This window comes from Bufo gargarizans, chromosome 1, assembly GCF_014858855.1.
Source record: "Bufo gargarizans isolate SCDJY-AF-19 chromosome 1, ASM1485885v1, whole genome shotgun sequence".
NCBI classification, from domain to species: domain Eukaryota; kingdom Metazoa; phylum Chordata; class Amphibia; order Anura; family Bufonidae; genus Bufo; species Bufo gargarizans.
Window position 1 is genome coordinate 477995159 of NC_058080.1, and position 13877 is coordinate 478009035.

The 13877-nt window shown below is 43.4% G+C and overlaps 1 protein-coding gene across 1 annotated transcript in view; it reads right to left on the bottom strand.

The window, feature by feature from the left end:
* The window catches only part of DAPK1 (death associated protein kinase 1), a 155077-nt gene that overhangs the window by 46264 nt on the left and 94936 nt on the right, over window positions 1-13877 (bottom strand). Inside the window, exons 4-9 of the mRNA XM_044273564.1 lie at window positions 5247-5385; window positions 4945-5074; window positions 4788-4836; window positions 3441-3467; window positions 2696-2848; window positions 2224-2269 (exon numbers count right to left, since the gene is read on the bottom strand). Of these exons, the coding sequence (XP_044129499.1) occupies window positions 2224-2269; window positions 2696-2848; window positions 3441-3467; window positions 4788-4836; window positions 4945-5074; window positions 5247-5385 (544 nt within the window). The remainder of the gene's footprint in view (window positions 1-2223; window positions 2270-2695; window positions 2849-3440; window positions 3468-4787; window positions 4837-4944; window positions 5075-5246; window positions 5386-13877) is intronic.

A 13877-nucleotide genomic window follows, 5' to 3' on the forward strand; every position in this document is an offset into this window, starting at 1 on the left:
TACTATAGACTGCAATGAGGTCTCAGCATGTTACCAGCTCTACTATAGACTGCAATGAGATCTCAGCATGTTACCAGACCTACTATAGACTGCAATGAGATCTCAGCAGGTTACCAGCTCTACTATAGACTGCAATGAGATCTCAGCAGGTTACCAGCTCTACTATAGACTGCAATGAGATCTCAGCATGTTACCAGCTCTACTATAGACTGCAATGAGATCTCAGCATGTTACCAGCTCTACTATAGACTGCAATGAGATCTCAGCAGGTTACCAGACCTACTATAGACTGCAATGAGATCTCAGCATGTTACCAGCTCTACTATAGACTGCAATGAGATCTCAGCATGTTACCAGCTCTACTATAGACTGCAATGAGATCTCAGCAGGTTACCAGACCTACTATAGACTGCAATGAGATCTCAGCATGTTACCAGCTCTACTATAGACTGCAATGAGATCTCAGCATGTTACCAGCTCTACTATAGACTGCAATGAGATCTCAGAATGTTACCAGCTCTACTATAGACTGCAATGAGATCTCAGCATGTTACCAGCTCTACTATAGACTGCAATGAGATCTCAGCAGGTTACCAGCTCTACTATAGACTGCAATGAGATCTCAGCATGTTACCAGCTCTACTATAGACTGCAGTGAGATCTCAGCATGTTACCAGACCTACTATAGACTGCAATGAGATCTCAGCAGGTTACCAGACCTACTATAGACTGCAATGAGATCTCAGCAGGTTACCAGCTCTACTATAGACTGCAATGAGATCTCAGCATGTTACCAGCTCTACTATAGACTGCAGTGAGATCTCAGCATGTTACCAGACCTACTATAGACTGCAATGAGATCTCAGCAGGTTACCAGACCTACTATAGACTGCAATGAGATCTCAGCAGGTTACCAGCTCTACTATAGACTGCAATGAGATCTCAGCATGTTACTATAGACTGCAATGAGCAGTTGCAAATAGGGTGCAAGAACTTAGAATGCAAACTAGAAGATCCACAGATACATCTTTATAAGGGCTCATTCAGATGGCCGTATGCTGTCCGCGAAAATACTGAATGCTATCCGGATAGTACAGATAATACGGATAGCATTCAGTATTTTTGCGGAACTATAGACTTCAATGGGGCTATGTCCTGATTTTCACAGACTAGTATAGGACATGTTTCATTTGTTTTGCGGAACCGTGGAATAGAAAAGGGCCCCATAGAAGTGAAAGGGTCAGCATCTAATCCGCCAAAAAAAAAAAAATCCGCATTTTTGCAGATAGCATACAGCCGTCTGAATGAGCCTAAGGCTGAGTTCACATGAGCGTGACAGATTAGGTCCGGATGCGTTCAGGGTGCGTTCAGTTAAACTCGCACCATTTTGCAAGCAAGTTCAGTCAGTTTTGTCTGCGATTGCGTTTAGTTGTTCAGTTTTTTCCGCGCGGGTGCAATGCGTTTTGATGCATTTTTCACGCGCGTGATAAAAAAACTGAAGGTTTACAAACAACATCTCCTAGCAACCATCAGTGAAAAACGCATCGCATCCGCACTGGCTCGCGGATGCAATGCGTTTTTCACGCAGCCCCATTCACTTCTATGGGGCCAGGGCTGCGTGAAAAACGCAGAATATAGAACATGCTGCGATTTTAAAGCATTGCAGAAGTGATGCGTGAAAAAAAACGCTCATGTACACAGCCCCATTGAAATGAATGGGTCAGGATTCAGTGCAGGTGCAATGCGTTCACCTACCTTTTTTTTATCAGTTTTTCAGCTAAAGTCCTTAGTTCCCTTTTGAATCCACTTCTGGCTTTGGCTCAACAATTGCCAGAAAGGTTGTGGCTTAAATTTCCTCTACATGAAACCAGCCTAACCATCATTCTTTCCACCAACAGTTGCTGTACCCCCTCTCATTCCGTCCTATGTCACCATGAAGCCAAGCCAGGTGCCTTAGCAATGCTCCAGGTAAACCTCTGGGAAATATATCATGCAACACCTCTCTCATCACAATCTGTATTGTGTGCAATTCAGTGACGGGTGGCACCAGTCTAGCCCTTGAAGGCAATGCCCAAAAATAAACAGTTACCAATATTCTCTCCTAGGGTCCCCAGTGCAGAATGGGTGTCGTACTACATTTTCGCAGGATTTTGATGATAACTAGCAAGTTCACAATTACATATTGATATGCTACTCATTAATGCAGTTTATTACTGCTCTTACCTTAATCCACGGGTGATTCAAAGTATCTTCAATAGACATTCTCTTCCTTTTAGAAATGATAAGATATTGTTACATGGGTTGATACATAACCATAATTTTGCTAATACAGTACATACTGTAACTGCAGTTTCAAAAGGCTTTTGGCACATTATAGCAACACGTCATGCATTTTTACCAGTGGGAAATGTATGAAGACACTCAAGGACTTGCATTTACTGGTACTTTTTTGTATTTTACATTAAAACCATTGTAAATTTTACCCGGGAGCCATTCTATGTGACATGTTTAGCCAGACTGGTTGCCAATGGCATGGTGCCAGGCAATGCCATTAAAGGTTTAAGTGCTACTACAGCTGGACTGTCACTGTGTCTAGGGAGCAAGGAATCTTGGCATCAGTAAATCCATACCTATTCCCATCTCAGGCTGCACTATTAATCAGATTTGTCGAGCGGAGGAAACGAGCAGAACTTACTTTGGGTCTTTGACAAGAAGCCGCCGTATAAAGTCTTTGGCCAGATCACTTGTGTTGCTAAAAAACTCATCCTCAAATTCATAACTAACAGCAGATATATTGGCCAAAGTCTCTTGTTTGGTCTCGCCGAGAAATGGGGAAGCACCACTCAACCTGGATAAAAAGAAGCAAGACTGTTTATCCTTCTGCCTTCAGAGCTTTCAAGAAGGCAGCAGCTACAGAAGTATAATTTCATAGACTATACAAGGTTCCAGGACTCAAGAATCGGGGTCACTCAGGAACCAGAGTCAGATAAGAAGAAGAAGTACATATAATGCACTTTTGTAATAAATCACCAAGTGTACCAACTATCTTGGATGCTTTCTTATACTTCCAAAAATCATTTTCATCTTCCTAAAAGGATGGCTATATAAAATGCTTAGGGCGCGTTCAGATGTGGTGTATTTGTTGCAGATTTATGTTGTAGAATCTACACTGAAAATCTGGGGTTTAACAAGACCACATTCACATGCTGCAGAAAAAAACTGCATGGTTTCTACAACATTCTGCAGATTTTTTAATTCACAGAATGCACTATATGTCGCACAGAGATCTTTGCCGCAAATTTCAAAAATTGCTATGCAAATGGTGAAATCTGTGGCAAAATCAGCAGCGCAAACACTATGTAACATGAATATGGCTGCAGATATTAGGGCCATTTATAAAATGATAAGTAAATGGTATTGCAAATACATCGGATACTTACAGAATATACGTTATTACGCCGATACTCCTATAAAAAGGCAATGAAAAAAATTATAAGTTAGAAATACAATACTGAAAGTTCATCTGTCACCTCAAACCTTCAAAAAGCAAGCACCAAACCTTTCCTCAGCAAGAGTCAACAGTTTATTCCCAACTGTACATGTATAACGTACACAAAGGATATACCATAAATGTCCGACAGGTGTGGGTCCCACCTGCAAGACCAGCTCCAGTCTCCAGTGCCCTCTATTTTCAGGGACTTCTGAAAATAGAGGGCACTTACATAGCAGTCAATGAAGAGAGCTGCGCATGCGCGGCCTGCAGTCCATTAACAGCAGCGCGCAACAGGATCCAATTCTGGAGAAAGAAGTGGGTCCCAGAGGTGGGATCTGTATAAATGTCCAGATGTGACAACCCATTTAATACAGTCTACAGCATCAAGAGTGGACACAGACAATGTAGGGGCCCTTGCTCTCCAACAGCACATCATGGAGTACACCTCATATACTGTATCTACCAGTAATTCAACGGCTTAATCCTTTACATACTATCTAATAGATAGTAGGAACCTGTGACTGCTTTTAGCCTGCCAGTGACCCCAATTGGGCCCAGAATGCACTATGGTACACCCGCTCCAGTACAGCATACCATCCATTTAGACTTTTCACTTCATACTTTTATTAATCCTTAATCAAGAATGCAATAAAAAAAAAATTAAAAGCAGGAGTCCGATGTAAATAGGACAATTTCACTGTACTGCCCAAAAATGTGTGTACACAGAAGTCCAGCACAGTACTGCTAGACTGATTTTTTTAAAGACTTCAATCTTAGTGGCAACATTTTGAATGTGGACTGTTATGCCGATGGACCACTGCATTACACAGGGATATAAGAAAAATAAACTAGACAATTATCCCTTGCACCTCACCTTCAGCACTAGGGCTCATACACATGACCGTATGAATGAGTCCGCATCCAATATGCAATTTTGTTGAACGAGTGCGGACTCATTCATTTCAATGGGGCCGCAAAAGGTGCAGACAGAACACAGTGTGCTGCCCGCATCCGTAGTTCCGTTCTGCGGCTCCGCAAAAAAGATAGAGCATGTCCTCTTCTTGTCCACAATTGTGGACAAGAATAGGCATTTTCTAAGACAGTGGCGGCCATGTGCGGTCCGCAAATTGCGTAACGCACACGGGCCAGTATCCGTGTTTTGCGGACCTGCAATTTGCGGAACACAAAACACTATGGTCGTTTGAATGCGCCCTTAGGTATAGCGCAGCAAATAATTTTTTCTGTAGTATTCCTTTAATACATTCAGACGGCAACATTTGCATTGTGCACTTACCACATATCGGACTCCAAACCAAGCGGCTCATAGTTCACAATTTCTGGGGCTGCAACAGAATGAAGCACGGCCAGTGAGAAAAAAAATATATATAAAAAAATCAAAAACATGTAAAATGACCAAAGGGACAGCAGTGCTTACAAGAGTATTCACTTACCAACAAATTCCGGAGTCCCAAAAATATTTTTAAATTCATTGCCAGTATCGATTTTGTGAGCTAAACCAAAATCGATTATCTTAATACGAGCTTTGGGTAAATTTCTCTCCAGCAGCATGATGTTTTCCGGCTAGGAAGAAATAAGAACCTCAAAATATTAAACAGTTAACAACGGACAAACGTTACTTCTGTCACGCTTTCATCCCGACACACACTCAACACTATTCATTTAGACACAGAGGGATGTATGAGTTTTAGCAATACTTAACATTACTGTGTACGTGCGTGTAAATAGTCGGTACCTTGAGATCAAAGTGAGCAATCTGCAGCGAGTGAAGGTAATTGACGCCATTTAAAATCTGCTTGAGGAACTCAGTAGCTTCCTCTTCTGTCAAGGATTCTTTCTCAGCAAGAAAGTCAAACAACTCTCCACCTGCAACACTGGCGAAACAGAGGACATAAAATGTGTCATAGAAAGGAGATCAGGCAATGATTAATGTATACAATCCTATCATATCAAAATTCAGACAGTCAATATTTACAGTGTCATAATAACATAGTATACAAAACACAATGCTATACCTTGCCCATTGCACGGTGGCTCAGTGGTTAGCACTGTGGTCGAATCCGACCAAGGGCAACATCTGCATGGAGTTTGTATGTTCTCCCCATGTTTGCGTGGGCTTCCTCCCACACGCCAAGGACATACTGATAGGGAACTTAGATTGTGAGCTCCATTGGACATTGTGACACTAATGTATGTAAAGCGCTGCGGAATATGTCAGCGCTATACAAGTGCATAAAATAAATATGTGAAAGATACATGCTGACTTCCAGCTTTGGGAAGCACTCATGTTCTTTTATGCCATGAAGGACTTAAAGTTTCAAATTTACAATGACTAAAGACCCTATTACACAGGACAATCTCTTATATTATAAAAATGAGTTTGTCTGTCTGGACATTCTTTATGAGCGCCCAAACGACTGCCAAATTTGGTGAAGATCAGTCCATACAGGTCCATCAGGTGTCCGGGAAGGTTTTAGACAGGGTCTCAGCTCTCTAGGATGTACCGTTCCTGAGATATTCCCAAAAAATGACCTGCATTAGCCAATACAAGCCTGCAAGTCTTTCACTTATATCCAAACTGCCATACACATGGTCACATGTCCCTTATCAGCCAATAGAAGCTCGCAGGTCCTACTCCAGGTTGCCATTGCAGCGCCCTACTACGCGTGTGTGGGCTTTGCTTAAAAGCACTTTTTACCTTGTCAAAAGCACTAGGTTGTAATGTATGATTTTGTGTGTATGTATCTGTAAAATCCCTGTTACCAGGCAGATTAGGTGAAATTCATACATCCCACCACTAGATGGGGATAAAGTTCAGGTCTTATATATACCTATGTCAGGCCTAGTGAGGCAGATCAGAGTACAGATGAGTTCAGTCCAGATCAGAGTTGGAAAGATGTAGTCAGAGGAGAGCGCAGATCTGAGGGAGTCAGATCAGATTTGTGGGGAAAAATGTAGAGTGAAGACTTCATGACAGCTTAGTGAGTGGAGCCAACTTCGCTAGTAGGCGATACTCAGATATGAGGAACATAAGAGCGTTTTCCTTCTGTGGCCGGACTATAGACTTGCATCCCTGACCAGTAGGAGAAGAGTTTGCCTCCCTGGAAAAGAAACAAGCTTTCCTAAGGAATCATCGGTGATAAGAGCCATTATTGAGGGCCACAGACACCTTTGCATGGTGGAGGATTTATAGCTTCTGGCAGCCACACCAAACTTCTGAGAGACAGTTGAGTTTTCCTGTCTAAAATATTCAGCTTGTAGGGAAAGACAAGGAATAGGATCCCACACATCTAAAGGAACCAGGTACATCTAACCCACTGCTCCAAAACTAGAAACCTGAAAAGCCTAGAAACAGTGGATTTGCATAATTAACTCTGTACCATCAAGAGACTGCATATTTGTACTGCTGCAACCAAAGACATCTAAAGTAAAAGTTGTGAGTTGCATTTCACCACTATCTACTTCATTATTACCACTTATGGTTGTACCACCATTAACGGTACTGGTGTCACGACAAAAACCATCAAGGGACTCAGCCACAACAAGAACCCCTAACATAAAGGGCACCTCAACCACTATCTTGGCTGATGCTTCCCTACACAGAGCGTGCCCTGGAGGATTTCGTGCCGTCCACCTCAACACTGTGCTGCCAGGGGGCAGGGAGCAGTGGAGGTCACAGATAAGGGGATGGTCCCCTATTGAGGTCAGTGTTAAGGGGTGGGGTGCTGTATAGGTCACTGTCAAAGGGACGGGCCCCTTAGGAGGTCAAAGACAAGGAAGTGGGGGTGCTGTGAAACTCACTATTAAAGGGGCGGGCTGCTGTGAAGGTCAAAGTTAAGAGGATGGGCTGCTGTGGATGTCCCGTTTAAGGATATGGGGCACTGTGGGGGGGGGGGGGGTGTCAGTGTTAAGGGGTGAGGGGTTGTGGAGTTCACTGTTAAGGGGGCAGGGTACTGTAGAGGTCACTTATGGGGGATACTGTCGATATCTATTAACGACACACAATCATTAAATGAAATAGATGAACCAATGCTAAGCCGGGTTCTTTTGCTAGTAAGAGTCCGTTCACACGTCCACAAAATGGGTCCGGATCTGTTCCACAACGTTGCGGAACGGATCCGGACCCATTCATTTTCAATGGGGCCGTAAAAGATGCTGCTGTCGCATCCACACTTCCGTTCCGCAAAAAATAAAGAACATGTTCTATTTTTGTCCGCAGACAATGACAAGAAAAGGCATTTCTAGTAAAGTGCTGCACATGTGCGGACCGCAAAAAACACTTGCGAATGTGTGAATGAACCCTAATATATAATAATCACCTTGTGTAAAGGTGCCAACGATCAACCATAAAAGAATCATTGATGGGGTCTCCTAAATCATAATTTCTGTGCAGCAGAAGATCTGTCTAATCGATCTGCTGCCCAGACTCAACGATTTTCTATGGGGATGAAAAATGGTAGCAATCCCTCGTCCCCCTTTATAGCAGAAGGAAATGCAGCTATCACCTCCTACAACAAAGAGGAGAATTATCGGCTTTCTCCCCATGATTGTCTGACCGTTGGGACCCCATCCAATTCTAAGAACAGGGATTCCATGTTCCATACTGATGCAGCGGTAGCCTGAGCATGCGCCCTGATGCTCCACTTATTCTTTATAGGACTGCTGAGAACAGAGCTCAGCTATTTCTGGCAGTCCCACAGAGAATGAATAAATAGGGGCCAAGTTTCATACTTTACACAACCCCTTAAGCCTGCAGGACCTGCTACTGTTTAGGCCAATTTCACACATCAAGGATTTGATGGCAGATCTCCACATGGAGATGAAGCAGATTAGCTTCAATGGGGCTAATACTCAAGTGGATCTATGGTCAACTGTGGTAAAAATCCAAGTCTGCAGATTCTGTAGCAAAATACATGCAGGAATTGCCATAGGCAAATCCTCGAAGTGAGAAGAACAACAGCTACCATCACCAGAAACCTTCCACACACTGCAGTAATGTTTTCCATACTGTTCTAGAATAATTCTGGTGCTTTGGATAAGCCATTAGTCATAACTGATGCACCATGTTACGCCTACTGTAAGGCCTGAGGAGGTGCACGGCACTTTGAATACCTGCATCATGTAATCCTGGGGCCCAGCACTACAACGCAGTACCGGGGCCCAGCACTACAACGCAGTACCGGGGCCCAGCACTACAACGCAGTACCGGGGCCCAGCACTACAACGCAGTACCGGGGCCCAGCACTACAACGCAGTACCGGGGCCCAGCACTACAACGCAGTACCGGGGCCCAGCACTACAACGCAGTACCGGGGCCCAGCACTACAACGCAGTATCAGTTGGCCTGCAGTGGTCCTCTAAAGGCTTGCAATAATATTGATACATGTCTTAAATATGATTTCATTGTTAATGATAGAGGCTAGGCCGGGACTGTCCAGCAAGAGCTTCACTTTCCCAAGGCTGTCTGCACATGGTCAGGTTTAGACAGGTTTTCAGATGCAATTTTGAAGCTAAAACCAGGTGTTGATTGCAAAGGGAAAGACATTATACCATGCAGATTCTCCTTCTCCTCTCCACACATGAATCCACACCTGATTTTATCTTCTAAACTGCATATGAAACGGTGACCAAAATCTAAATGTGTATGGGTTTGGTGCTTGGCTGCAGTAACCACATGCATACTAATGCTAAGACTAAAAGTAGTCACATGTCGGACTTGTAAGACTTCTAAGACTTTTGGACACTTTTAAAAAGGAGTATTCATATCTCAGACAATCGGAGCATATCACTAGTATATGCCCTCATTGTGTGATAGGTACGGGTCCCAGAGGTGGGACCCACACCTACCTCTTAAACTGAGCAAGCAAAGTGAAGGACAGCATACCGCGATTGCGTGGTCAACGCTTCCATTCACATTAACGGGCCCGATGAAAATAGAGCCAGTGCTTGGCAATTTTCGGTGGCACCATTGAATGGAGGACGGCTGCGCATGCGCAGTGCGTCTTCCTTCACTTTGCTGTCCCAGTTTACAAGATAGGTCTATCAGACAATGGGGGCACATACTAGCGATATGCCACCATTGTCTGAGATGGGAAAACACTTTTAAGGATCAAAGGATTCCTGTCCGTTCGGCGGACAAAAATAGGCATTCATACAAAGAAGTTGCAGCACGCACACAGCCGGTATCCATATTTTGCGGCTCAGCGGTTTGCAGACCGCAAAATACATAGGAATCATGTGCATGTAGCTTCCCTTTACCTATATAGCCTTCTGCTGAATACAGACCTGACTTGAACTACGAATCATAAGACAGACAAGACAGCGGTACTTTCTTAAAGATAGCAGAGATGAATAGAAAGCACTACTGACAGAAGAATGTTAGCTCATTATCTATTTCACTTGTACGTATTTTTGTCGGACATCTGTTCCTGTGGCTCAGACATACAGTATTTCCAGGAGAATGCAGGCTACACCTGAAACTATATTGCTGTGAAAATACTTCATAACTGATAAAAGTTTAGAAAATGAAAGAAAATACTTGTATGTCTTCAGGCTATTTACATTTATGACTACTGGGTCAATATAATGGTGAAGAAGCGGGAAAATCTAGACAAACTTGTTATTGGAAAGCCTGGGGTGACAGGACCTGTACGAAAGAAAAATCAAAGCAGCTTTTATGTAGATTTATAATAATAATAATAAAACAAATCAGCGAAAATTCTGGAATTATCAGTGTCAGAGGGTATGGCCAGTAGCAGTTTTCATGTCACTTCATGCATAGATATATTCTTCATAAAAGGGTGAGGAAATGTAAAGCTGCTTAGGGGGTGAGGTGGCATGGCCTCAATACACTGCTCTGCAATAGATGGTAATGAAGCAGTCCTGCCTACGATATGCCATTATAGCTGAGCAGCCTGACAGGCAAACTCAGAAATGTGTAGTATATGCAAGTGCCAGAGCGTAGTGTATAGTGAGGCCCCATGCCCTCTGCAAGTGGAGGCAACTAATCCTGCTCACCTTCTAGAACAGGTTTCTGGCAGCCATTTTAAATAATTCCCGGAGAACCCTTCGTGTTCAGTACCTGTAGATTATATATGAGCTATGGTGAGCTTTTGCTCTGGCCATTTGCTTTCTAGCAATGGAAGCCTTACAACTGACTCTCTCACTGCATTTTAGGATTGCAACAAACCTGATATAGGTGTCTGTTGACAAGCTTGTCGACTGACCAGCTGAGGAACATACAGCTCTGGGAACATACAGGGATAATTCCCAGGGGCCGCCCAAACCCTCCTCTCTGCTGGCCAGATACATAAGCTCTCAGCAGTAATTAACGCTGCGAGAATCAGGTACTCGTACCCAGCCAGTGACCACACAGGCCTGAATTCAACTGCTGTGGCCGCATCTCACTTCCAAAGCTCCCGCTCCATATCCTAATCAGAGGCAACTGGAGGACAGAAAATGGCAGCTTTTAGGGAAGTATATTGTGCTGTGGTATTTGGTTCTGCTGGGATGGTATTTTGCGCTATGGTATTGATAACTTGCGTTTCCTCAACTCCTTTTTCAGATGCCACTTTAAGTTCCCAGTCCACCCCTGAAAAAAAGAGTCTGCAAGTCAAAAAATGGATTTGTCTATGGTTTTCACAAAATTACTTCTACGGCTCGTTCACATCTTCGGCGAGCCTTCTGTTCTTCTCATCTGTGAGAAGAACATAAATATTTGTAAAAAACAAACAAAAACGATTTGTTTTATTTTGAGCATTAGTGGTTCTCAGTTTTCATCAGGTTGTCAGCTCCATCAGTTTTCAGCTATTTTTGACAGGAGAAAAAAAGTACAAGACAGGATTTTTCACCCGTCAAAATAAAAACAAAAAACTGCAACCTGATGGATGTGACATAATTGAATGAAAGCCGAGAACAAATCATGCTCAAAATAACCCCTTTAAACAAAAGGGGATTAACAGGGATTCAATTTTAATGGATCTGTCAGTACTGCTCTTCTGACAGATCAGAAGAATGGAAAGTTCAATGCAGATGTGAACTCAGCTTAAAGGCAGACACCGCGGGCAATTATCAGGAACAATCCATTCGCTCCTGATAACTATCTGCTGATCAGAGGAGGTGAGAGCAGCATTCACATGAATAATTCACCTCCGCTGTATGGGGATGAGGGATCGCTACTGCAGATCCCTTTTCATTTTAGACCGTGTGATCTTCTGCCCAGAAATGATGACTTGGGGTTCTGGCCAGCCTCCCTTTCACTGCCTTTAAATTTGATGTTAAAGGGAACCCGTCACCATGCAGTGTAAGGCTACTTTCACACTGGCGTTTTGGTTTCCGTTTGAGAGAGCCGTTCAGGGCTCTCACAAGCGGTCCAAAACAGATCAGTTTTCCCCTAATGCATTCTGAATGGATAAAGGATCTGCTCAGAAGGCATCAGTTTGCCTGTGATCAGTCTCCATTCCGCTCTGGAGGCGAACACCAAAACGCTGACAGGGGGAGCTGAGCAGATTGATATGTAGTTTATGGGAAAAGATTTAGTGTAACTTGTATTTTATAAATTTAAATTCCTGCTAATTCTGGACTTTGAAGCGAAGGAGGAGTTCCTATCAGTGATTGACAGCTATCTCTGTATACACAGTCATAGAGGGCAGGCTGTCAGTCACTGATAGGACCGTCTCCTTGTCTTCAGTCAGTGACTGACAGCTATCTCTGTATACACAGTCATAAAGGACAGGCTGTCAGTCGCTGATAGGACCGTCTCCTTGTCTTCAGTCAGTGACTGACAGGTATCTCTGTATACACAGTCATAGAGGACAGCCTGTCAGTCACTGATAGGACCGTCTCCTTGTCTTCAGTCAGTGACTGACAGGTATCTCTGTATACACAGTCATAGAGGACAGCCTGTCATCACTGATAGGACCGTCTCCTTGTCTTCAGTCAGTGACTGACAGCCATCTCTGTATACACAGTCATAGAGGACAGGCTGTCAGTCACTGATAGGACCGCCTCCTGGACTTCAAAGCCCAGAATGAACAGGAATTTACTCTTTCCCCATAAAACTACATATCAATCTGCTCAGCTTCTCCTGCTCTATAACATGCTGCCTGCAGCTCAGACACCATGTTCAATGTGACAAGTTCCCGTTAATGTTTGGAAATCTCAGTCCCCAAGAAGCCTATATAGAGCAGAGGTCCCTAACCTTTTTTATATTGTGAACCAGACTGGACTGTGGAGGCGGTCCTATCAGTGATTGACAACTATCTCTGTATACACAGTCATAGAGGGCAGTCTGTCAATCACTGATAGGACCGCCTCCTTGTCTTCAGTCAGTGACTGACACCTATCTCTGTATACACAGTCATAGAGGGCAGCCTGTCAATCACTGATAGGACCGCCTCCTGGACTTCAAAGCCCAGAATGAGCAGGAATTTGAATGAATAAATAATACATTTTACTGACTTTTCCCAGAAAACTACATATCAATCTGCTCAGCTCCTCCTGCTCTATAACATGCTGCCTGCAGCTCAGACATCATGTTCAACATGACAGGGTCCCTTTAATAATTCAGCTACTACGATAGTTACATTCTGTGTGTCAGTTTCCTGAGTTCTATGAAATTTTCACCTAAGATTTTTAAGAAAATTAAGTTATTTTGTTTATGTGAATAAGTACTTTTACAGCAGTGGACCAGTAAGGTGAATAATTCTCATTTTAAATCATTCTGCCCCCTTTGCTGTAAAGTTTTATTCACAGGACAACCCCTTTAAATCTCTCATTGCTGCCGTTGTGATATGCGGGGGTCCCAGCAGTTGGACAGACACAGATCTGACAATCTGAATTGCAAGTTTCTTCTCATCAGGGGTTGTTCACATCATGATTTTTTTTTGCTGGACATACATATTTCATTTTAAGGCTACTTTCACACTTGCGGCAGAGTGATCTGGCAAGTGTTCTGGAATTTTGGACGGAGATAAAACCACAGCATGCTGCAGTATTATCTCCGTCCTAAAAAGTCAAAAAGACTGAACTGAAGACATCCTGAATGGATTGCTTTCCATTCAGAATGCATGGGGATAAATCTAAACAGTTCTTTTCCAGTACTGAGCCCCTAGGACGGAAATCTGTGCCGGAAAAGAATAACGCTAGTGTGAACGTACCCCAAGAAGAAACGTGACCAGGTCACTTTACACAGTATTAAAATAACATAATGAGGCGGCTGCACAGAGTGGCAGCATTATAACATGGTTACACTGGCAAGAGGGGGGGGCTGAATAGGTGTTTGTCAGCACTTTCCGTCCCATACAGGGCACTTCGCAGACAGAATAACCTCGCTACAAACAGATTTTGCTAAGCAAAGCCCTCAAGC